At 42.0% G+C, this 25794-nt stretch overlaps 2 protein-coding genes and 1 long non-coding RNA gene across 16 annotated transcripts in view; 2 read left to right on the top strand and 1 right to left on the bottom strand.

The window, feature by feature from the left end:
- Window positions 1–8708, top strand: part of ITGA6 (integrin subunit alpha 6) — a 62049-nt gene extending 53341 nt beyond the window's left edge. For 3 of the 5 annotated variants that reach the window (XM_043525503.1, XM_037912189.2, XM_043525502.1), the window contains 2 exons: window positions 330–455; window positions 5772–8708. In XM_043525503.1, coding sequence (XP_043381438.1) covers window positions 330–455; window positions 5772–5933 — 288 coding nt within the window. In that variant the 3' untranslated portion in view covers window positions 5934–8708. Of the gene's footprint in view, window positions 1–329; window positions 456–2697; window positions 2828–5771 lie in introns of all 5 variants that reach the window. The other 2 variants (XM_037912190.2, XM_043525504.1) reach the window with 1 other exon arrangement.
- Window positions 1–20609, bottom strand: part of LOC114019641 — a 39660-nt gene extending 19051 nt beyond the window's left edge. For all 4 annotated transcript variants that reach the window (XR_005227296.2, XR_005227297.2, XR_006284952.1 and 1 more), the window contains exons 1-2: window positions 20454–20609; window positions 18487–18540 (exon numbers count right to left, since the gene is read on the bottom strand). This is a non-coding gene — a long non-coding RNA (uncharacterized LOC114019641). The remainder of the gene's footprint in view (window positions 1–18486; window positions 18541–20453) is intronic.
- Window positions 20610–20650: 41 nt separating this feature from the next.
- PDK1 (pyruvate dehydrogenase kinase 1) overlaps window positions 20651–25794 on the top strand; it is a 44413-nt gene continuing 39269 nt past the window's right edge. For 6 of the 7 annotated variants that reach the window (XR_006284950.1, XM_043525505.1, XM_037912191.2 and 3 more), the window contains exon 1: window positions 20651–21078. Coding sequence is in view for 6 of the 7 variants with exons in the window: in XM_043525505.1 (XP_043381440.1) it covers window positions 20961–21078 (118 nt within the window). In the remaining variant the exon portion in view is untranslated. Of the gene's footprint in view, window positions 21079–25669; window positions 25750–25794 lie in introns of all 7 variants that reach the window. The other variant, XM_043525506.1, reaches the window with a different exon arrangement.

Here is a 25794-nt window from a genome sequence, read left to right on the forward strand (position 1 = left end):
TTCTGGGCTGTAGGCCCTACATGCGTTTGAGCTTCTATTCGTCTGGAAGAATTCACTGGCACATCTAACCTGAGTATGTCCCATGGAATCCCCACCCTCGTTCTCAAGAGCCAGGCACAGTCAGCTGCTGCTCTTGAAAACTGGGTGGTAAAAAATGCTTCAAGTAGATATTTAAGAATTGTAGGAGACATAATGTCCTCTTGAGACTAGTGACTAGCCTCCATAGCTGAGAAAGCTCAAGGCACTACTGTAGAAGTGAATTTTGGTTTACAATTAGGAACCTGTTAAACTTTGCATCCCCCTTACTTAAAACTTTTCCCCTCCCTTAGGTGCGAGTTACTGTCTTTCCTGCAAAGACAGTAGCACTTTATACAGGAGTGCCTTTGTGGATCATCTTGGTGGCTATTCTTGCTGGAATACTGATGCTCGCACTGTTGGTGTTTTTACTATGGAAGGTGAGTTATTTTACAAATCACTCTTATCTTTTCAGGTACAAGTCAACATATGAAATAAGGTAGAAAACTAGTTAAGCAACTCCAAAAATGCATTTCAAAATATTGCTATTGGGATGCTGTCTACTTAATCATTAAACAAGTTTCATTTCATGCTACTTGTAAAAAACCTTGCTGAAAATTAATTTTAAAATCAAGGTTTTTTTTTTATTATTTCTCATCTTGGAAAATGACCAGTGAAGTTGTATTTTTGCTTTGTAGAAAAAATAGTAATAATTTCACTTTCTGCAACATTTGGCTGAAAAAAATGCATGGAAATGTTTGTTTAAAATGTTTATTGGCATTTTTGAAATACTTCTGGAACCATTTCTATTTGTTAGCTATTGTACACAAACTTTTATAAATCCTAATTTTGGGGATATGTTAACTTTTTATATTGTAAAATAATGTTATTTAACTTGACTGGTATGTGAATTAGATCTGATTGGGGTTTACAGTTCAAACCACTTCAAATTGGCCTATTCATTGAAACTGTCAAAATGCACATATCACAAATTAGTACTAGCTACAGTACTTGGAACAGTAACGCTTCTTGTTCTGATAAAAGATTATTTGGATACATTCTTGTGGCTTGAGAATATTATGAGGATACTAGATGCCTATTAATGCCCCAGACAGAATGCATTGTTACTTTATGTACAATGCGTTGAGAAGCTAATAATGCAGTATCTTAAAACCTACTTTCTCCTTTTAAGTTAATACAAGATTTAAAGCTTTGTTTATAAAGTCAAAAACATAACTGTTTGGCCTTCTTCTTTCATTCTTGCTGATTTGGTTCTTAGGCTTAGTATCCCAGTTGCAGATCACCTAAGAATTCTGCTTCCTTACAGAGCCACCATTGTCAGGGGAAACCAGTAGTGGGGCAGGAATCCTAGTTTTAAGTGGAAGAATACAATCCTCTTATTCCTGATTCCCACCCACACTCCAAAATTCCTAACTCATCCTTGTTGCTAAGGAAGCAAATGCCTGGATTAGGAAAATCCCTTCAGTCCTTGGTACCAGATGGTGCTCTGACGCTTCCACTAGGTCTTCAGAAGAGACCCTGAGGAACTTCACTTGAAAATTTCCTTCTTTGAACAGCTGCTATTCTTTGCTGACCATAAAGGGTGCTCTTGTTCAGAGTTTGTAAGGTGCCCTTGAATTCCCTTTTGATTGTCCTGTTATGCTTTCTTCCAGTAGGTACATCAGCCTCTGTTGCAAAGTAACAGCACATAACTGCCAAAAATATTTGCTTCTGATTAAATTTAATAACTCACTTGAAGTGCTACTTTTTGACTACTAAGGATTATGAGATCAGATTAACATTGCACATGTGTGTGGTTTGTATTCAGCAGTTGTTAGTCTTTCAATATAAAATAGATCTAGATCTATATGTATTTTATACTAAAAGGAGAATTAAAAACTGCTTATGAAGCTTAGACTTTTCTCTAGTAAATAGAATATAATATGCCTACCTCACCACAAGGGCAAAAATGATAAATTACTTAATTTTTTATGTAAAAGCAACAAGAACTTTCAGCCATTGTGGGGAAGGACAGTAGAGTCCTGAAGAAAATAAGTGACCATCTCAAAGCAAACGACATACACATGACTCTTTTGTGTTTCTATCATTTGAGCATTGTAAGGGTGTCTTAAAATGTGTGAAAATGGTGGTATTCCTTCTCTTACCTGGTGTATTCTTTACTGGGAGCCAATCCATAAACTCTTGGGTCTCAAATAATATCCTGTTGCTCCGTAGTACTAGTGTTAGTTGTTAATACTTAATCTGTATTTTTACAATACCTTGTTTTAGATATTTTAAAATGCTCGCTAAACAATTGGCTAAGATTTGTGACTCTGCCTGCTGTTGACATCAATGTGCCCTAGGATTCTGACAGATTAGTTTTAAACTAGAACATGGTGTAACACATTCTCTCTTGCCTAGAGGAGGTGGGTTTTGGGGTTTTTTTGGTTCTGCATAGAGGGGACATGATTATCCTGGGAAGCGTTTTGAAATACCTTTTTCCATTCTCACCTATGTTCACAATTAATGCTTTTGTGAAAAGGATGGGACAGGATGGTAAGAATTACTGTCCATCCCATTTGATTGTCTTGTGAATTGGCTTTAAAATGGTTTAATAGGCTGTCACTTTTTCCCTCAACATACCAATCCATAAAATTGACTAAATACCTTGCTTCCTTGTAGTGTGGTTTCTTCAAGAGAAGTAAGAAAAATCATTATGATGCCACATATCACAAGGCTGAGATCCATACTCAGCCATCTGATAAAGAGAGGCTTACTTCTGATGCATAGTATTGATCTACTTCTGTAATTGGTAATTGATCAATATTTTTTAATTTCTAGCTGTGGGACATGCTATGGTTGTGGTGGCTAACAATGGGAAGCTTGCTGCTGGGTTTCAAAATATCAATATCTGCTTGCTTACTCTGTTTATAATCACTTTTTTCAGTGCATGAGAAGAGACACGGGCTCTTACATATTACTTTCAATGCTTTTTGTCTGTTTCAACAAAAAATCTTAACCGCTACAGTGGAATTTTACACACTGAAATAATAATATACAAATGCTAGATAAGTTAAGTATTTTAAATTTTCAAACTTTACACATGGTAACCACAGAGAGTAAAGTTTTAAGATGTAAAATAAAGTTTACCCGGTTTTCTGTCAGTGTTTCCTGATATTTGGATGTTACATGAATTGCTTTATTAACCTCTTATGCATGCTAAAAGCCTTGTGCTGCTCATGATGAAAAGGCATTTCTTTATAATTATTTTTAATTGCTGTGGAAACTGATAAAGGTTTAATCATTTTTGGTTGCTTCTTAAGAAATTCTAAAATATACTCTGCTGTGATTGGAGCACATGCTTTCTTCTCCTGAAAACTGCCAAATGTTTTATACTTTTAGTAAATTTTGCTCAGAATAGGAAATCATAAATGTGGTGTGTGTATATCTATCTAAACTGATGATGCTGGGGGATCTAACTAAAATCTGTCAACACTGTGCACACAATGAAAGGGTAAATAATAGAGATGAGCTTAAACCAAACCTCTGAACAGCCCCAGAATTTGGAAAACTATATACCTGAATACTGGTTTCAACTTTTTCTTCTACCATTTATCATCTTTAAAAGACTCTTTTCAGTATTACATAATTAAAGAGCAATATTTCTTACAAGTTTGCAGTAGGCCACTGAATTTAAGTATTCTGCTCAGAAAGCTTTTGTAGTAAACTCTCTCTACTCTGTGTCCACATATCACTTCATTTCTAAGGCCCTGATCCTGAAAAGCCAGTCTCATATGCTTGACCTCAGTGGGACTATTCACTGTGCAAAGTTAAGTGTGTGCATATATAACTGTGGAAGACCAGGGCCTCCATGGTCAACTGTTCATCCCAGCTTTTCTTCAGTCAGTTTTTAAATGGAGAATATCTCCCACTCTGACCCTGCACTCTTGCACCCTTTTTACTAATCAAATGCAATGCATCCCTTGACTCAGTTTGAATCTACATATGAATGAACAAAATAAATTGTACCTATAATCAAATATTGGCTTAAAACAAATAACTATATTCACAAGGTTGTTTGTTAAGTCTTAGCTTTTGAGCTCCTGAGACCCTAATATAATGCCTACTGAAGTTAGTGGGAGTTTTTCCAATGGGAACTGGATTATACCCAGGTTCAGGAAGGTACTGTATGCACACACTTAACTTTAAGAATGTATTTAAATGCTTTCTTGACTAGGAATTATCACAATTTCAGATTAACTGCACCTGTATTCCTGAGGTCACTCACTTAAAGGTTCTGTGCGCGCAGCCCTTCTGACCATGGGTTACAAGGCTTCTCAGTTCCCTCTACACTTTGATATTCTGAGTGAGACTGCATAGACAGGCTAGCGTCTGCAGTTCAGTAGCACACAGCTCTTCCTAAGCCAATGCATTTGAGGTGAAAGCATTACAGAGAAGACAACAATAAAAAGCTCCATGTATGCTAAAAAGTTTACCAGAGGTCAAAACCCACAACTGGATTTTCCATGGTTTACAATTCATAAGAACCCAGGCTGAGCAGTTCAGCTGTTTGTTTATGCATTTTGGGCTTGGGATCTCATCTCCGGAACAAGTAATCCACAGAAAATGCCCATAACTTTAAAAGGCGCCAAGAGTTTGTATTACCAAAGGTAGGGGAATTCACATTAACCTCTCCCCCCTAGGCCAGGGGTTCTCAGACTTTTGTATTGGTGACCTCTTTCACACAGCAAGCCTCTGAATGCAACCCCCCTTAAATATATAAAAGTGTTTTTAATGTATAACACCATTATAAATGCTAGAGGCAAAGCGGGGTTCATGGGTGGATGCTGACAGCTCATGACCCCCCATGTAATAACCTCCTGACCCCCAGTTTGAGAAGCCCTGCCTTAAGTATTCCCCAGAAAATCCACTTCACATCCCAGAAGTCCATTCTTGTGTGGCACATTTTCCGTATAGTCCTTTGATCTCCCAGGCCTCGCATCACATCTCGTTCCTGACCCACAACAATACACAAACTTTGCATTTAATACAACTGCCTCCAAAGATACTTACTTAATTTGATAAGGATTTTTCAAGGAACTGCCATATTTATCACAGGGATGCTTTCCTGAACTGGGACTTTAATCTTGCAATGCAAAGGCCTCGTCTACAGTTACAAATTAGCTGTGTTGCTCAAGTCTGTGGAAAAACTGCTCTATGTGACAGTTAGATTTAATTAACTACCAGTGTAGATACAGCTAGGTCAATGGAAAAATTCTTCCATCTAATTACCTACCATTCAGAGAGGTGGATTAACTACAATGGAAAAAAAATCCTTGTCGCTGCAGGAAGCGACTATGCTGCAGTGTGATGGTGGCACAGCAGCAGCACTGTAGCATAGACACACCCACACTCTCATGAGCAGTCCTACAGATGTCACAGGAATTAATGCTATAGGACTGTGCATCTAAAATTAGCCTTACAAAATTAATGGAAGGAATTTGTTTTACTCTTGAATTGTTGGATTGTGTAGTTTGCTTTCACCTGCTGCTGATAATTGTACTTTAAAGACTGTCATAGTTTCACATCTGTAGACCACATGCATTTAAAAAAACAAAACAAAAACTTTTCAGTTACCTTGCCTGTCACTTCTTAGACAAGCCATTTCTTTTGTACTAATGCAAGCAAAGAATTCTAGACTTTTATGCTTACAGTACTTTGATTGTAATTTAATCCTAAACTGTTCCCTTTCCCAGTGTGGATTCTTCCAGCGCTCCAGGTACGATGATAGTGTCCCCCGATACCATGCTGTAAGAATTCGGAAAGAGGAGCGACAGACCAAAGATGGGGAACATAAAGAGAATCTTGAGAAAAAACAATGGATTACAAAATGGAATGAAAATGAAAGCTACTCCTAGGGAAAATTTCCCTCCTCAATTCCCAATTCAGACAATTTTAATATTTCTTCATTAATGGAATACTGATGGACTCAGACCTACATACAATATGGAACTATATTTTTGATTGTAGATATTTTTACTTATATTGAAGCTTTTGTTTTGCACAACTAAATTTAAGATTGCTTGACTGATTTAGCTGCATTATTTAAACTTCCAGATAGTCAGAGACAAGAGGCAAACTTGCATTTATAAAATGGTGCATTGAACTGAGCATTCTATGAAATATGCACATTAGTTTGTAATGATGCCACAAAAGGTCCTTTTCTGCATTCCTTGGACATCAATGGATGTGCAAGGAATGCAGGATCTGGTTCCAGATATATTCTCCAAACTGTACTCCAAACTCCACGCTGTAGCCTTGACACACTTTATGCAAATAGAATTTGGGGAATCTGTGAATGTGCTATTCTTGTCATAAGACTCTGCAGCTATGGTAGTTAGGGCTTAACCTAAAGTGTCTTAAATTAAATGTGCAATAGGTCATGTTGCTATGTTTCTCACACCAAATATACACAGGTTTAAAAAAAAGGCTTGAATATTAGTTGTATGTTTTTGTATATATTTTTGTATTTTTTTTTTTTTTATCAGCAGCTGTTTGTCTTTGACTAATTAGGCCAAAGACTTAAGTGAACTTTAAAACTGGTATGGATGTTCTTAAATAGGATATGAAAGTCCAGTTAGACGTGAAACTCACTGCATTTAAAGAGTTCCTGAAGAGTGCCAGTGCTTTTTTAAAATGCAAATTTCAATCACTGACACATCCTTGAAATATAAACATTCATTCCAGGGGTTTGTGGGGGCATTTTTTCTTATTTCTGTTTATGCAGCAGGATTTAGGAAAGATGTGGACAAACTGGAGAGAGTCCAGAGGAAAGCAACAAAAATGATAAAATGTTTAGAAAACCCTGGCCTATGAGGAACAGGTGTACTAAAAAAACCAGGGCATGTATTTAATTTTGAGAAAAGAAGACTGAGGGGGGAAACCTGATACTAGGTCTTCAAATACCTTAAAAGCTGTTGTAAAGAGAACAATGATTAAATTATTCTCTGTCCTCTGAAGGCAAGACAAGGAACAATGGGCTTAATCACAGCAAGGAAGATTGAGGTTAGATATTAGGAAAGAAAAAAAACCACTTTCTAATTATAAGGCTAGTTAAGCTCTGGAATAAGCTTCCAAGTGAGGCTGTGAAATCCGCTCAGTGGGGGATTTTAAGAACACCTGTCAGGCATGGTCTAGGTTTTACTTGGTCCTGCCTCAGGGCAGAGGACTGGACTTGACTTCTCAAGGCCCCCTGCAGCCCTTCATTTCTGTGACTAATTATGTTCCTGTAACAATGTATGTGTTAATTGAGACTATTTTAAATTTTCTTTTGTACATCCAACATGTATAGGTTTTTCTATTTAATTTTTATACTTAATACAAAAAGTGAGGTGCTTCTGGAACAATTTTCCAGCTCTGTAAGGATTTCATGTTTAGAGAAAGGTGTGTCTACTACTGAAAATGTTATATAGCACTTGAAAGAAAACATAAGCTCCTATCTGTCCTTAACAATGGCTCTGCACTGATCCCTTTTGAGACTACTGAGTGATGTCCTAAATATAGCTAAATGTTAATTGTAAGAATAGTGCCACAACCTTGTGCTGCTCAGTAACCTAACTGTTGTAACATAACAGAGCTATTTAAAGAGTTTATTGGTTTTTTTTTAACTTACATTCTAAAATGTTGGTACTATTTAAATAATTCAGATTTCTTATTCCATATGAAAAATACTAATGACCTGTGTGAATAATTTTTTTTGCATAGGGATGAGAATTATGCAAAAACTTGTTAAAGTATTTTCTTTACAAGCTGCTAGCTTTACCTTCCCCCAGAAGTCTATTGTTTTAATGCAGACTGCTGGGGTGACTGAAGCAAGCAAGACTGGTCACCAATTGTGTGGATGGGTTTGGTTTTGTACTACTATTCATTTCTTTCCTTCAGTCAGGCTTTTTGAAGCTTTGTTTCTTTAAAAATGTTATTTTAGAAGCTCCATTCTTTTGCTTCAAGGTTAACAGGTCCCATGTGTAATTTTCCTCCTTCCTCTCATCATATACTTCCAAAATTACATTGTGACCCCTGTTCTGCAACATTTGTGTGTACATAGCTGTTTACTGCATATTGTCAGTCTGTCTCCCTAATGAGAGCTACAGCAGTGTTTAAAATCCCAGCTCCTTTGCTGAGTGGCTCAAAACCCCAAGAAACTGAGCTCATCACTTGCAAAGAAATGGGAATTTTGAGACTGTTGCAGCCCTAGTTAAAATAAAACATACGGTTAGGTATGTGGCACCCTCTTTTTATAAAGAGCAAAATAAAAAAATGTCTTGGCAGTGTTAAATTTAGGACTACTGAAAATAATATCTCAAGTCATGTCACTGGTATACTATCCTCTCAAACACAACTAATAATGCTAAATCATTCCAGGATTAGAAATTACCTGTGGATATTTGTATTAAAGTGTGAAATTTTTTTTTTTAATTAAAATACATATTGCCTTGGTATTACTGGTATATTTCTTACAGGACAAGTTTCTTTTATCAGACTGAATTGTTGAATTATGTAACATAAAATAAGCATTAGCAACTGAGTTTCTGTAAGTGGTGCTTAGATTTCACAGCTCACCAATTTGTTATAACTAAAGCCAGCCTGCTCTATATGTAATTTTCAGCATGAATTAAAGCAAGAAATATACATGATGATGAACCATTTAATTTGTTACCAGTCTACTTAAAAATCACTGGGTTATATAAAAAAGGGGAAGGATTTACATGCTACATTTAGGTGTTAATGCCAAATCCTACTGGCCTCACCCCTGCAGGTAGTCTGATGCAGAGGCCTTGTTTACATGAGACAGTTGCACTTTGACTTTCTGCAGCCCAGTATCACTCTCAGTTCTGTGGCACATGGGCTGTCACAGCAGTTTGCAGACGTGGATAGTCCTTGCCTCCTTGCACAGCTGCTGCCTCCATTGGAGCAGTCAGTGGCAGTTCGCTTTGCTCCCAACCATATCTTTGCTAACTAAGATTTTTTTAGGGCAGTAACTGAGCACCTTTTAATATTCTCCTCCTCCTCCCCATGCAACCTATGCAGAGTAGAGGTAAGTCAATTTACTTGCCAATTCTGTAGCACAGAATCTCTAATTTAAAGTGTTTGTCACAGATCATGACTTCCTATAGTTGCAAGAGACTACAGCTGGGCTTTCTATAGGAACCCTCTCAGTAGAAACAATAGGTTTCACTTTTTCTCTCTTCTTAGAAATCCAGTACTAGTCTTTATCATAAGATAGCTACAGGCGTACATAGATACACAATTTCAAATTCCTTTTTATGAACAACACTCCAAAGAAACTATTACAGCACAGCAGTTAATGCACCCTATCTAGGCTAATATCACTAACTAGATATTTTCCTTTAAAATAAAGAATATAACAAAGTACATATATTTATAAAACCTTACAAAATAAATACAGGGATAGGGATGGGGACTTCTGACAATTGGAGATTTTCTGCTTTCACATAGGCTCACCCTGGATATTATACTGACGATTAAACATTTAGTTGTACTACATAATCGGTTATTTCAGCATCCTCATTACTGAGCACATACAACTTCAAGAAAGAAAAAACAACCACGCACCATAGCTACTGTAGCCATTAGGCTCATACAGTGTCTTTGGTTCAATGATGTAATGCAGTGGTCCCCAACCTTTCTTGTGGGAATAGCACATTGCTATTCCCAGAAGACTGTGGCGGGCGCCAGGCACCTCACCGCCAAGAAATGGCAATGTTTCTCGGTGGCATTTCGGTGGAAGCGTGTTCTGCGGGTGCACAAAAATGCCCCAGTGGGCGCTATGGCGCCCGTGGGCACTGCATTAGGGACCCCTGATGTAATACAACTCAGACATCTGGCCTCCAGTCTGCAATTCCCCTCTTAGGGGACCCATTGCTTTCTGTAAAAAAATCTGTATTGGGATCCAACCCCCAGGTTGAGCCCGGCAGCCCTATCTGATGGTGCTCAGACTGACTGACACTTTTGTACCCCTGACAGCACTCACTACTGAGTGGCCAGCAGCTTCTACCTTCTAACTAAGGGGGGAATGTGTATACATGCAGGAATGTCTGCCTTTAATGAAGCCTTTGCCAGTACCAAAACAGCTACTGAGCAAGGTTAACTTCCGGCACTCCCTATAGTGTGCTGAAACAGCAACTACTTCTTTACAGTCACTTACGGCCAGGGGTAGTCAATAGGCAGACCAAATCCGGACTGCCAGATGCTTTTGAACAGATCCCAACAACTTTTTTCTCCTTTTAATTATTTTCTCTGGACCTTGACAAAAAATAATTGGACTACTCCTGCTCAAGGCTCTGTACAGCCACGTTACCAGTGAATGTTTGTCTATCACCTCAAGAACAAGTAGAAACAGCAGCTGTGATTAAAGCCATAGGTGTTTCTTGCTGAACACCATGAAAGAAGAAAAAGAAAAGGGGGGTACACCAGCTTCAGGTAAATTGGTAATGAGATGACTAAAACTGTATGGCAGAGCACAGAAGTAGCACTCTAGATCCAAGGCAGCTTTCGCAGGCTCTTCAAAAGGCAAGTGATGTCCTCCCTTCTTGCAATCAGCTGACCCTGGCACAGCCAGGTCTTGGGGCTAAGTTGGAAAGGTGTTTTGAAATATTCTCCAGAGTGATGCAACTCCAATGCAGAAAGTCCAATAGCGGACTTTAAGCATCTCTTGGAGAGTCCAAGGATGAGGACTCCATGTTGGTCCCCAAGCAGGGTCCGCTACAAGACAGGAAAAAAAGCCAAAAGAGCCAGGTGGGAGTGGAAGAGATATAAAAAGGCTAAGAGAGAGTCATCCTTGAACATAGTCTCCACCTCTTCTGCTGAGGAAGGAGATAGTTCTGATCCAGACCTTAAAAGGACAAAGGTGGGGAGGGGTGAAGAACAGGAAAGGTTTTTGCCGCCAACTCATTTGTTACACTGTGCAAGAATATGGCATCCACTATTAAAATACAGCCTGATAAGGTGGTATTAGATGACAAATGTTTGCCTTGGACAGCAGTCGCCTGCGCCTTCCCTTCAAACAGGTAATCAGATAAGTGAGAATGCCCTGACAAGGGAAAATAGGTACACACACACACTTAAGACGGTTCTTTGATTTTCCTGCAGGAGACTAGCATCAGTTTGACACCAAATCCAGTTGGTCATGGGAGTGTGTGGACAGACTGTACTTCACACTGGCCTCTCCACACCTGCTGCCAGAGGTTCTGAGGGTTGGCTGGGTTGCCTGCTGCATCTTTGAGCCCATCTGGAGGGAACCACTTCCCACTCCTGTCAACATACATGCCCTGATACAGGTATAGAACAAGTGATTCTACCAGCATCTTCCTTCCTCAGCACATTGGAGGACCACAAGAGAATCATCCTTGGCAGGTACATGACCACCCTGGAGATGCAGGATTAGATTGGGAAAGAGGTGCCAGGCTGCTACAGCGAGATTGTCAACTATCACTCCCTGGTGGACACCTGCCATGACCAGCAACCTGATGATATGGGCTCCTTCACCATTGTTAGTGGTATGACTAAGCCTTCTCCAGCTCTACTAGTTGGACAACATATCCTGATCCAAGATCCTGTGGGCTCACTTCTCCAATATCTAGGTTCCTCCCTAGGGTTAAGGTCCCAAACCATGGTTAGGGCTGGGGCCAGTACGTGGCTCCAGGCTAGGGTTTAGGGCCAGAACTCCAGAAAAGGTTAGGGTTGGTGATGGTGGGTGGCTCCTAGAGCCAGATTAGGATTTGGGGTGGAAAGCGACTCTGACCTATGATTACAGCTCCGATTCATAGGGGACTGTGGGTTGAGGATGGTCAGGTTCCTCAGGACAGGATTAGGGTTGGGGCTGGTAAGAGGCCCCAGGCTAGGCCTACAGTGGGGGAGATTATGTGGCCCTGAGCTATTATTACCATTAGTGCCAGCAGCCAGCCTTGAGTTATAGTTCAGGTAAGGCTATGGTTGGGCACTTGGGGCTAGGCTTATGGTTTAGGGCTGGTAGGCAGCTACAGGTTAGGGATTGAAGCTGGTAGCAGATTATAGGGGGACCTCACCTAGGATTAGTGACAGTAGGTTGCCCCAAGCTAGGGTTATGGTTTGGTCTGGAAGGGGCTCTGGCCTAGGATTAGCGATTGGGAAGATAGGGGAATAGGATAGTGTTAAGGATGGGGATGGAATGCATCCCCAGACAAAGCTTCACTTAGGGCCAGCAGGTGGTCACGTTAAGGTTAGCTGGTGGCCCTAGGTTAGAGTTAATTTTGGTCTTGGTAGGAGGCCATGGGCTACGGTTGAGATTAGCTGATGGGAGACATAATAGTATACTTATGTATATGGGTAATGTCTAGGAACTTAAACAATGGTACTTTCAGGAAGTGAGAGAGGTCTATATATGTGGAGAAAGAAAAAGCATGAATGTCGCCTTGTTTTTTCTCTTCCTTGAGCAGTAAGAACATGGTGTCAGAACAGAAGTGAGCCCTGCAGATACATGAAATAAAAAACTAAGAATATTACAAATCAACCAAAAAAAGGTCATTTTACCAGATCCTGTCCCCAAGAAAATGGAGCACATGGCTGCCCGTGTCCAACAGCATCTGCATGTCAGCAACAGCTGAAGAAGTCAAGTAAAAATCTTAGCTGTCCTCCCAAAGATTCTAACCCGCCCCCCCCCCCCCCAAGTGTTATATATTATAGTTATCTTTTCAGATAATAAAATCTGGAGAAACAACTGTGCAAAATAGCTGACTCATGCAATTATTACTCCTGGGGGAATTATGCACTACTGTGCATGCACATAATTAATGAGATGCACATATTTTTAATTTTTTGCACAGAAAAAAGCTTCTGCCAAATGTTGCTGCAGTCTGTCTTTTGCCACCAGAGGGCACCCTGGCGATAGAACACCTCAGCAGCTCCCAGCCAGCTAGCTAATAGAAAGAGCCCGCCTTCCTCCCAGCACCTGTCAGGTGAGGTCAGGAGCTATGGGGAGACAGTTTGGGGTGCTGGGGGTGGGGGTCAGCTCATAAGGGCTAGTGTGGGGAGGACAGAGTGGGGCAGGGGCTGAATGGGAGTAGAGGCACTGGGGGGAGGGAGGTGCAGGGCCACGTGATGGGGGAGGGGGTGCAGAGCTACATAGGGACAGGAGAGTGGCTAGGTGGGGGCACAGAGACAGATGGGCAAGGGAGTGCAGAACCACGTTTGGATGGGGAGGATGCCTGAGTGGGGGTGGAGGGACATGGGCAGATGTGGGGTCAACCACGGTCTGCATGAGGGAAGCTCCAAAACAATCCCTCCCCCACAAAAAAAAAAACAAAAAACCCTGTTCCATACTCCCCCCCCCCAACAACCCTCCAAGGCTCCTTCTCAGCAATTTACTTCCTTCTCCCTCTGCTCTTCCGTTACCCCTGACTCCCCCAAGAAGCCTTTGCACTGCTTCTGAGGAGTGCAGGCAATACAGTTCTGTAGTGTAGTTTAAATGAATTACTCAAAGTTCTGTATTAACATGCCTAGTAAGGAATCTATTTGTCAAAAAACATTTCCTGAATCTTTTTTGTTCTCTGTATTGTTACAGACATACTTGAAGGTATTTTGAAATAAATCATCAAAAATAATTGAAACTGGTGTGATTATAATGTGTCAGTTTGACAAATAAAATATGCAGAATTTTAAAATGTGTGCAGCTTTTAAAAGATTAACTAATTTGTGATAGATTAGCAAGAGGAATGAAAGAGGTGGGAGCTCAAATGAGAATGCTAGAACAGTCCACGCTATTCTACCAAGAGCTATACATATGGGCAAAACTCATGAACAAACTCACATCTAAATGCAGAGAATAAGTGGAACAGATACAGGCATGCACTAGAAGAAAAAAAAAAATACACCAGAACTCATGCAAGACCAAAATGTACAAAGCAGAAGAGAGAGAAAAAATTCAAAGGAAGACCTGTGGGTACAGTAGAGAAAAGCTATGGAAAATGCCCCACGTGTGGGGCCATAATAATTTGGCAAGAGAAATTATACTAAAGCTTGCAGACAACAACAAAAACAAAAAATCCACCATATTGAGGAAGTAAACAGTCACTCAGAGGATGAGATTTTGTATGTATATGATACTTGTGCAGTGCCAAACAACAAAAATTAATAGTTTGTAAAGCTCAGACTAGCACCAGTTGCAAAGAAACGCAACACACACCCAGAAATTGAATGCTAGATAAACAGTGCACGTTACATCTGAAAATAGGTAAACCAATTCAGCCAGTACAGAATCTAGGATGGGAAACCGTTTCAGTAGAAAGTGACTATAAACCTCTAGAGAACATTTTTTAAGAGCCACTGCTTAGTGGACCCAAAATGCCTGTAGCACATGCTGCTGAAATTACAATGCTACAACTTGTGTGCACACTATGGAGAAAGGAACTGAGATGTATAACACTGACTTCTTACCCAGAGCAGCCCTGCAGCATGAAAATATGGCAATGGAACAAGAATAGGAAATCCTCAACCTGACAGAAATACAGAAAACTCAAAGATATAGAAAGCATCAATCCAGATAGTTATGCGCCAGTTTCAAGACAGGGGTTGGAAAGAAGCAGAGAACAACTTTCTGGCCTTAGAAGTTATGAGACCATAAAGTACAAAGATTTACAAGTGCCCACATCCCCCATTCTGTCAGGATGGGCAGACACCAGGGGAGAAACTCCTCCTGCCTCTCAGGTTTACTAGAGCTATTGAGATGAGCATACATGATACCATCATATATACAGGCAATAAAATCATAGTACTCAGGATTATGGAGAACAGAAACTCTCTCAAGAATACATTGGCGCTATTCTGGAATAGAACCCTGTATCCAGAATACATATGGGGGAAATGCGGACCAAGCAGCATAAAGGGACAATGAAAATACACAGCTTCCCCAATAGACTTGTGTATTTTCTTGTTCCTGGTAAACTGTCAGAGGCAAAATGCACCCTTCTGGATTCATGACACAAGCTTATGCGCATGTCCATGCTGGCAGCATTACCTGCATCTCTGGCCCAAACCATCCAGGACTTCAACTCTCTCACTGCCCTGGTCAGTTACCTATTTAACTCAGTCTGCTCACCCATCTGGTCTGTGTGTCAAGTTGTAATCACACTGTTTTCACATGTTCTGCCCTCGCTGGCTAGCAATCACTGAAAGTTAATGTTCAGGGCTTTGGTCTTCTAGTCTACCTCCACGGTAACGCCATTCATATACTGACAATTCTCAATAGTTCATTCATATCAACCCAGACTTGCCTACTCTCTATGTGACTCCTACCCAGCCCCAGGAAACAAGTTAACCCCTTCAATCCCAGTAGGTAGCTATATCATATTGAGTGGGGAAACAGAGTTACACATCTGTTATAAACATACTGAATTTTCCCACATTCTTGATGCTACCACCTCATTACAGAATACTACTTAGACTTCTGAGAACTAAGTGAACTGTCAAACCTGACACAAAGACCCCTATGGACAAAGCTGTGACACTGCACCCCATATTCTTCATAGTGATTTGATTATAATGTATTTTATGCAAGATGTCATAATTATAAGTCATGTGAGATGTCACTGAAAAGGTTATGATTTGTTGAATATGATTATCCTATTTGTATGCATGTATCAGTTAATGTTCATAACTTCAGATACAAAAATATGTCTATTTCAAATGCCTCGGGAATGCCTACTAGACAAGGTGCTTTCATTCTAGATAGTGGGTGTGGAAGGGCCTATTCAGGGCAATGAGCCATTAGGAAAAAACAATAGGCCTTAGGAGGAGCTTATTTCCCATCTGGGGAGCCTTCCTGAGAATGCTACAAACAGCCTCCGAGTAATGGCTGCTATGACTTTATGAAGGCATGTGATGTGACCACATGTCTCTAGATTCCATCTTGGGATGTCAGTGTTTTTCCACAGACCAGTTTGGGAACCAAGCTTTGAAACACAAGGTTCTCACCATGTGCAAAAGCTATACCAGGTGGGGACTGACATCTGGTGTTCTTCGCTCCCCACACAGGACTCCTGAAAACATCTGAGGAATAAAGACTGAACTGGGGGAAGTGCTGGACCCAGGCTAAAGGGATTGGAAAACCTGGAGATTCTAAACTGAAAGCAAGGGCAGCTTGCCCCTTAAGAATCTGCAGCCTGCTTGTATCATATCTTACGGTGCGAATCTGCTAGTCATACCCAAATCTATTTAGTATATTAAGTTTAGTTTGCATTTTTTGTCAATTTGCTAGGTAATCTGCTTAGATTTTTTTTAAGTGATAGCAAATAGATCAATCTTTTGTAGTTAATAAACTTGCTTTTGCTTTATCTAAACTAGTGTGTGGGAATCATAACTTGGGGGCAAAAGGCTGTTGCATATTCCTATCCACATTGACATAGGGGGCAAATGTTATGAGCTTACATTGTACATTTCCCTGTGCAGTGCAAGACAGTAGAATTTTGGGTTTATACTCCAGAGGGGGTGCGTGCCTGAGGAGCTGATAGTTGCCCTAGCAGTAGCCTTCCCATGCAGGGCCTGGTCAAAGAGCCTGCATGTAACTGCGGCTGGGTGTGTCCCTACCTGTATTTATGCTGGTGAAGGTGCAGGCTGGAGACGGCTTTGTAACTTGTCACAGCAGTACAGTGTAAAAGGGAGCCTGGCTGGTGGGTCAGGGGGGCTCAGTGATACCCCAGTTCCAGGTGGTGCCCCAGGGGAACCCATCACAAAAGCAATGAAACATTTCAGCAGGTCTGCTATCCCAAACTGTATAGTATCAAACAACAGACTTCATTTACTAGCAGTGAGTTTGTGTGATTTACCCACATCATATCATATGATACCAAAACCATCAAATGCGAAGTTAGAAGCAGTTAGAATTGCTAATATTATTAAAGAAAGCTGCAAAAAGCAAAGGAAATAGTAGCTACTTTATGTCCCAATGCTGCAGCTATCCCAGGAATTAGAAAGCCGCAGTACATGCAGTGATTGAGGACTCAGATTTCCAGCGAAACGGGGATATCTGCAGTATGACTTTATCTGATCTAAAGACTCAATATACATACACTGCAGAAGGCTGCCAGCCATTCTACCACTAGATTTGCAACTACACTATTAGACCAATGACCAATTTTATTCCAGCTAGACTGTGGAGCCAGTTGCAATGTAATCCCCAGCAACACTGGCATGAAGCAATATTAGACTGGAGAAATGGGATCAAGTAATTGTGATGTACACTAAAAGTGTTCTGAGGCTAGTGGGCAAACATAGGCTGTCAATGAGTATCCCATGAAACAAAAGATGTTAACCTTGGAGTTTACAGGAGTACCACTCACTGCTAGGGTGCAGGGCAGTGCATGCCATGGATATGATCACAGTACATGACAGTATTCTCAGTGAGAGAGAGTAGGGATAACAGTCACAGTGACTGTGTCCAGCATTCTAACAGACTACAAGGACAAATTTCTTTTAGCGACCTATAGAGCAAGCGGCAGTTGCATATAGACTCCCCACGTGCAGCCAATGAGACTACTGAAACAAGGAGTTCCATTAGCCTTCGTGGAAATACTGAAGAAGGGACTGACAAGCCTGAAAAAACAGGCATTGTTACACTTGTTTTAACTAACACAGACTTCAGCATCCTAGTAATAGTGAGAAAACCTGCAGGTAAACTGAAGATCTGTAATGATCCAAAACCACTCAGAGCATTGAGAAGAAGTCACTAGCCACTATGAACGACTGAGGACACACTACCTGATTTATCAAGGGAAAGTATTCATTCTTTGTGATATCAATAATGGATTTTGGCATATTGATCTAGATGAGTCATCCAGGCACTGGATAACCTCTGCCTCAACTTTTAGCAGGTACCACTGGGTGCAAATGGGCATTGGCTGGGCCCTAGAGATGTTTCAGTGCAAACTGAGCCAGGCACTAGAGGGACACCCCAGGCATCAACATTGTAGCTGATGACATTCTTATTGTAGGAGAAGACGACGTCAAGGAAGAGACAATCTAGGACAATGACACCATGCTGTGACAACTCCTAACCAGGTGCCAGGAGTAGAATATTAGGCTGAAGAGAACTGAGGTTGACTTCTGAGAGACTCTAGCCAGATCCTGAGAGCCATTACGGAAATGTCCAGATTAAAGAATGTGAAAAGAGTCTAGCAAGTAATAGGGATGGCCAACAATCTTTCCGGATTCTGTGCCCCCTAACAGAAGCGGTGAACCCTTGAGACAGTTAACACAGTGATCCAGCATGGGAATGGTCAGACCCAAGGACTGGCATTTGAAAACAAACCATAAGCAAAGCATCAGACCTAAAATACTACAGATCTGTGGAGCAGCTAGAGTTACAAAGTGATGCCTCAGAGAGGCCTAGGAGCAACACTGATGCAAAGCCAGCAGTGTTACCTGTCAGCTCTTCCTTTGGACTAATTCATTCCAAATTGAGAAATCATTTAGGACCTGAAAAAGCAGGAAAGATTGTTCATAATATAGAAAAGAAAAACAAAACAGGAAAATTAAGGTGAAGATGACCGAGTTAGCTGCAGAAGCCAATATTTTAAGTTTCTTGTGTTGACCTGGCTGATATAGTCTATTTAATTTTTGTTTTTTTCCACAGATTTCATTTAACTATTTTAGTTAAACAATTTTAACAAAAACAAACCTGATTTTAAAAAACTTGAATGTTTAACTAAATTCAAAAATTCATATGCTTATTTTGTTATATTATATTATACGTTTGCTGTTGAAGAAAAAAAATCCAGAATATTGTTGTTTTAATTAAATAAAACAATTTAAATGTGTATCTGGCGATGTTCTCCTCCTAATACAGCCTGGCAAGAAAATCCTCCAAATATTAATGATTAGCCTGTTGAATTGGAGACACTTATGAAGTCATTGGGAGGTGAACTATCTTCTTCAATTACTTTTGGTAAATGAAATAACTGAACATTCATTCATTTTCCGATACAGCTGTAAAACTAATCTGAAAAGTTTTCAAAGTAAATCACTTAAAAATGTATAGAGTATACCTTCTAAAAATGAAGCCTACATCTATCTCTGAGTTGTGAAGAATATGTATTAAGGTTATGACAACCAACAAGACTGCACTTTTATGTAGAAATCCATTATTAAATCAAGTCTTCCTGACTAGTGATTTAAATCAAATCCACCCTGCCTACACCCCAAACTCCTCATCCTCAGCCCCACCCCAGAGCCTGCACCACCTCCTGCACACCCACCCCAATTTGGTGAGCATTTATGGCCCATCATACAATTTCTATTCCCAGATGTGGCCCTCAGGCCAAAAAGTTTGCCCACCCCTGAAATCTTTTAGAAAAGCAGCCAAACAGGAATTATTTCAGGGAAGTGTTATGGCCTGTGTTATATGGAAGTCAGACTAGATGATCACAGTGATCCCTTCTAGCCTTTGAATCTATAGGGGGGAAAAAGCTACTAAACGTGTAATTCCCTATTATATTAGGGACATGAAGACACCCTGCTAACCAGAGTGAGTGTAAATTATGACATCACAACAAACAAACGAAAGTTGTGCTATTAAGAAAGGAAGATTTGTAGTCACTGTTAATACTTGTGTAGAATCCTGGCTCAACTGAAGTCAATAGGAATTTTGTTATTGATTTAAATAGAGCCAGTATTTCAACCCCTGGATTGTGTGTGTTTTTGCTAAAGTCTATTTAGCTTCCTTGATTAATTAATATTTTGAATAAAGGAAGTGTTTGTAAAAGGTTCAACCCTCACTCCCTTCAATTACTGTGAACTCTTAACCTCTTAAACATCCATCTCTCTCTCTCACACTTGACCTTCAATAAAACGGAGAAGAAGAGAAAGACCAAGAATGTTTACTGTAACAAGCAGAAAAAAAACCTTGACTTTTAAATAAACTTTGCAGCCTTCATTATACATCATAAATACACAAAAGGGCCACAAGCCAACCCTGTTATAGGGAAAGCAGCAGACAGTTAATAAAGTGGTACAAGTAAGTGTCTGTCTTTACACCCACCCATGCCATTCTGTGTGTGGGGGCTGGGTATCACCCACTATGTAGGGTCTCCAATTTTGAGGAGGAAAAACAGGGGCATTAAGTCAGGGTCACAAAACCATTTTATACAAGTTAGTTAATGAACTAACTTGCTTTGGTGTAAGTTTTGTTTTACAGATTTAGGGCTGGAGAAAGAGGTCTCTGGGCAGCCCTGGCAAATTAACTCCTGGTATCACAGGGAAGCAGTAGGGAAAACTTGCCACACGCACTTCTCTGCCAGCATGCCTCATCGCTAACCCAGGGGAGACACGGAGAGCTCAGTCTCCACCCCAGGACTTTCTTGCCTATAGACAAATTTATCAACCCAACTCACCGTAGCAAACTCAGTGCCTCTCAGCGCCCAACGAATGGGCGGCTGTGGGGGGGAGTGACACGGACAAGTTCTCCGGCACCAACAGGAGCCCCCAGCAGGGTCACACGGGCCAGCCGGGCTGGAGCTGAGTTCAGTGGGGGGTCCCTGGCAAGGTGCGGGGCTGGCTTCGCCGCTAGGGCTCGCTGTGTGGCCAGGCCCGGGCCGAGCCCAGGGTTCCTGCCCGTCGTAGCGGACGTGGGCGTGGGCGGCCGCGGCCCCTCTCTGAGGTGGCGTCAAGGTCGGGAGGCTCCAACCCTCTGCACTATTCCCGCCCCCACTAGCGGGGCGCGGCGCCGAGCGGAGAGAGAGGCGGTGCCCGGCGCCCAGTTCCCGCCCGCCAGTTCCTCCGGGGGACGCGCAGCGTAGGAGGCCGCGGCCCGGGCAGGAGTCGAGGCTCCGGGCAGCTGCACAGGCGGGAATGGCGGCCGGGCCGGGCTGAAAGGAGCGGAGCCGCGTCTCGAGGCCGCCATGAGGCTGCTGCGGGCCCTGCTGAGAAGCGCCTCCCCGGCCGGCCTCCCGCAGCAGGTGGATTTCTACGCCCGCTTCTCCCCGTCGCCCCTCTCCATGAAGCAGTTTCTGGACTTCGGTGAGTGCCCGGGGCGCCCGAAGCCCACCCCGGGGCTACAGGACCCTGGCAGGCTACGCCGACCTGCCTGCCTCCCCGGGGCAGGAGGCGGTACCGCACCACCAACGCCACGTGGCCAGAGGAGCCCCTGGCTCTAGCCCAGAGACCGGGCTGCAGCGTGAACACCCCCACCAGTGGGTGGGGGGCTGCCATTGAATTCCGCCTCTGCCCCCGGCTTACCTGGGCTCCTCTGGCAGCGCCTCTGGTTCTTCAGCCCCCAGGCAACGGGCACCTCTTCTCTCCTTCGGGGGGGGGGGGGGGCTCTGTACCCTCTTCCCCTTCCTGGTCCCGCAGAGATGCAGAGAGCGGACTGAACTCATTGCTCACAGGAGGGGACCGCCGAGTAAGTTGCTGAGCTTCTAGGCTCCGCAACCCTCTTCACCGCCTCCCCAAGTCTGGCTCCCCCCAGGAGGCCTGATTGGCTGCTCTTCCCTCCCAGGAAGCGGGGTGGGGGGGCAGGCAGCCAATCAGAGGGGGTTTTCTGGCCCGGCAAGGGCTGAAATTCAATAGAGCGCTGCCGCTTGAGGCCTCATCAGGAGGCTGGTTACAGCTGTGACCAAAGTTGTAGCGCTAGTGAATAAATGGCGACAGCTGGCAACAAAGCAAAATATCCTGCAGAGTTTTTTAAACCAGAATTGCAATCTACCACTGGAGAGTGAAGTGCCACACACCCGGGCAGCAGGTTTGTATAATTTTTGGTGGTGCCTAAGTGGATCTGTCCTATCCATAGGATGGACTGGGGCAACCAGCCAGCTCCAACTCTTCCTTGAAGCCCGCCGGCCCTGAGCAATGCCGGGAGCCAGCGAGGTGGAGCAGAGTGGGCTAGGGCCAGGTCACTCGCTGCTGCCAGCACCAGGCCCCCCGCTAATCCCCAGGCTGTCTTGGACCCCTTGACCCCCTGAAGTACAAGGCAGGGTAGGCACCATCATGTTGTACGAAGAACACTTGACAGAATTATTGGACTTAATACCCCCACCACCCCAAAGTCTGTCATTATGTCATTCAATCATTCAACCCATAAAATAGCACACATTTTGCCATGCTGAAAAAAACCCCAGTAACCTAGCTAATAAATAAAAAATTCAACTCATATAATTCATGAAAAATGTGTGTACTGTATATGAGATTATATGAAAAATGAAAATGAGCTTGCTTTGGGATTTTACAAGGCAGTTATATCATTTAAACACATTTGGTACCTTGAGTAATGGTAACATTTCTTGAAAATCACATAAATAGGGAACCCATGGTCCCCTTCCCTCACCCTAATGCAAAGGCACAGGGGTTGTTGCTGGCTGCCCGAAGGCTGCAGAAAAACCTATGGGCAAAACGTGGAAAGAAGAGGATCGATTTATACAGAGGGTTGAAGGGGACTCCCATAGTGCATTAATTAACACTTAATAAATACATCAAAATTAAATACATTACAGAGATAAGAACCCGTAATGACAGATTTTACTTCATGAGAAGCTCCAGAGAAAGAAGACCCAGAGAGAGTAATGGTAGGGGCAATCCTAGGGAGAGCAAAGGGGCTGGTAGAGGGAGCAGACAGAGAACGAGGGTAGAGGCAGAGTCACTGCAGGGTTGACCCTGTCTTCTGCGTCTCCCCTGTGGGTGGACACACTGATCACTATCACTATAGGAGGGAACAATAGAATGGTATGCCCAGAAGAATGAATGACTTGAGGAAAATTTCCTGAAGGGACCCTTACCCTTTCAGAGCTTTTCTAGCTTGGATATTTATATTTCTACACAAGGTGGTTTAGCCCACAGAAATAAAAATCTGCACATCTTCCATGTGTTTTTGGACCAATGGAAAAAAAAACAGGTACAATTCAAGTGACTTTTAAAATTGCCTATGAAACCAAGTTAACAAAATAAATGAGCTTATGAACAACCAGAAAATATACTTCTCAAGTGAAAAATCTATAAATGGACTTCTTTGCAAAGAAATTGTAAGTTTTATTACAGGAAAAGCCACAAACTGTCTGGAAAGGAAGAGTAGATTGAATTACTTGCCTCAGTGAACTTAAATACCCAGAGAGTTGCTGGGCCTGTGATGATGATGACTGGGGCTTGCTCACCTGTGGCTCCCCCGCCCCATGCTGTGGAGTGGGGGAGGCAGTGGGGAGGGGAGTTGAGGGGATGGCCAATAGACTGGGAGCCTCCCGGCCAATGGGCTGTGGGGGAGGCAAAGGGGGAGATTGCTGGGAGCTCTGGAGCAGGGGAGGCAGTGGGGAGGGGAGTTGTATCTGGAGGTACAAAGGGGGGGGACTTTCTGGAGAGGGGTGACAGGGCACAGGGGCCGTTGGGGGGTCTTTTTTGGGGGGCAGAGGGTTGTTTGGGTCTCTGTGGGGCGAGGGAGAGTGATGGACGGAGCTGGACGGAGCCAGCCGCAGCCTGGGTCTGCTCTGCAGGGGTGGGGGTGTTGCTATAGCCCCCTCAGGAAGCTCCCTCTGTACTATGTATTTTATGCCAGCCCCCGGGGTGCCCATCGCTGCTTCTTTCTCCCACCCCTGGCTCCATCTGTCTGTCACCACAACACCCTGGCTGTGTCTGTCTGACAGTGACAGACTCCAGCTGCTCTCTCTGCCTGCGGCTCCCTCCTCCTCCCTGCTGTGGAGGCATGGCCAGGCAGCTCTGGCGCTGGCTCCTGCAGCTCCCATTAGCTGGGGTTCCCAGCCAATGAGCTGGGTCAGTGCTGGGAACTCTCTGCAGCACGCAGCAACTCTCGGGGTGGGGGGAGCTGCTTGTGGGGATGCGGGGAAGCTGCCCCTGAGGTGAGAGTGCCCCATGTTGCCAACCCATGGAGCGGGACCCCCCAAAGCACAGGGCTTGGGGCCCAAATATTGGTGGAGCTGGGCCCATCTCCATGAATATTGATGGAGCATGGGCACCAAGGGCCCATATAACTCGTCGCCTTTGGCCACACACAAAACAATCTTTGAGGCAGACATTAGAAACCTTATCAAGTCTGGGTATGGAGTCACAATGCAATGGATCCAGTTTCTGTAGGTTCATCTCTTTGATAAATTATATGTACACATACCTGGGGAACTCGGTCTAACACACTGTCTAACATTGTCCATCAAGCTTCAAAAACACAGGGCTCTATTATTTCAATTAAAGAAGATACCCCTCAGCTGTTCAAAGTTAAAGTCCCTTTATCCATTCAACATTTTTTACATAATTATTCATTTTACAGTATGTTATGTAAAGACAAAAGTGTATCCTTTATATATAAAAAGGATATTCTAAATAATAAAAAAATAAAATTATTAAATTAAAAAGATAAATGATCTAAAGCATTACACAGTAAAAACTGTAATCATTCGATGTACGCTATATTTGAACAGGGATTGTAGTATTGTTCAGTTACTTTTTAAAAAAATATAGGCCCCAAACTACTGTGTCTCCCTTACAATGGGAATTTGCTTTCAAGGCAGATATTTCTCACAGCAAAGCAGTAATTTATGGACATCAGTGCTTAGACATAAGGTCATGGATAACCAGAAAAAATGTTGAAAATATATCAACTTTTTGAGATGCTTAAAAGCTAGAAAACCAGTGGCTAAGGCTAAAAATTGTAGTAGATATGATTTTGTGCTCAGAGGTAGGAGTCTGGCAATAGTACATGATCAGACATTCTCTATGCATTACAGTAAGATTGCTTTTTCAGTCTGGATTTTCTTTGTTTTCTTTTTTAAAGCTGGACCATTCAGACAGACAGAAAACTTGAATATTCCATATCAAATTTACATTAAAAGAATGTAAAGATCACAAAGTCATATGATGTCATACAGCGTGAATTTATTTAAGTCAAAGCAATTTAAATCACTGATTTTAATCATTGTTTAAATCAGCAAGCAGTAAGCCTTGATTTAAATAATCAGTTTTAATTTTGGTTTTTACTTGTACTTTTTAGTTATTGTCCTAAAGAGATGCTGATTCACATTTTAGTAGCCATTAAAACATGTTGATTTGCAACTAAACAAAGCTTTTACACTAAATTTGATGCTTCTTTTTGCTAACCAGTAGATATACTGTATCTATACACATATTTAAGCATTTGTACAGCTTTACATAAAATATGTAGTACCTAAATAAATGTAAGTTATTAGATTTGTTTAATTTTTTACTTGTGATTTATGTGCAGCACAATTTGGGTGGCAATTCAAATACAATTAAAAATGCACAAAACCAGCATTTTAAAATGTTTATTCTTGCTTAAATAAAACTACCTTAAATATGCTGGATACATAAGAAAAAAAGTTTATTAAAACACATTTTGCATTTAAAACTAACTGATTTATTTAATGAAGGAAGTTTATCTGTAGTTAGTGAATTGAATCAATTTTCTGGTGACTATGTCTTTCAAGATTTTAGAACTAGTAGATATTCTCTTATACCTAGTTTTAATACATAGATTTGAAGAGAAAAACAAGCTTTCCTTCTTTATCAACTCAAATTTGTTAACTTTGAATTTAGCTAGTCGTTGAACTCAACTAGTTGAACAAATTGAAATGAAGAAAATATTCTCACTGCCCTGCAGAATTGGCTAATGCTGTCAAAAACTGGTTTATCACCTCAACAAACTCTGGTTCCAGATGCTTAGCCCATGGCTTCCATCAGGTCAGTGACTGACTCTTTAAAACTTCAGCAGCAAATATCTACTAA

The sequence above is a fragment of the Chelonia mydas genome, chromosome 11 (genome assembly GCF_015237465.2).
Source record: "Chelonia mydas isolate rCheMyd1 chromosome 11, rCheMyd1.pri.v2, whole genome shotgun sequence".
Lineage (NCBI taxonomy): Eukaryota > Metazoa > Chordata > Testudines > Cheloniidae > Chelonia > Chelonia mydas.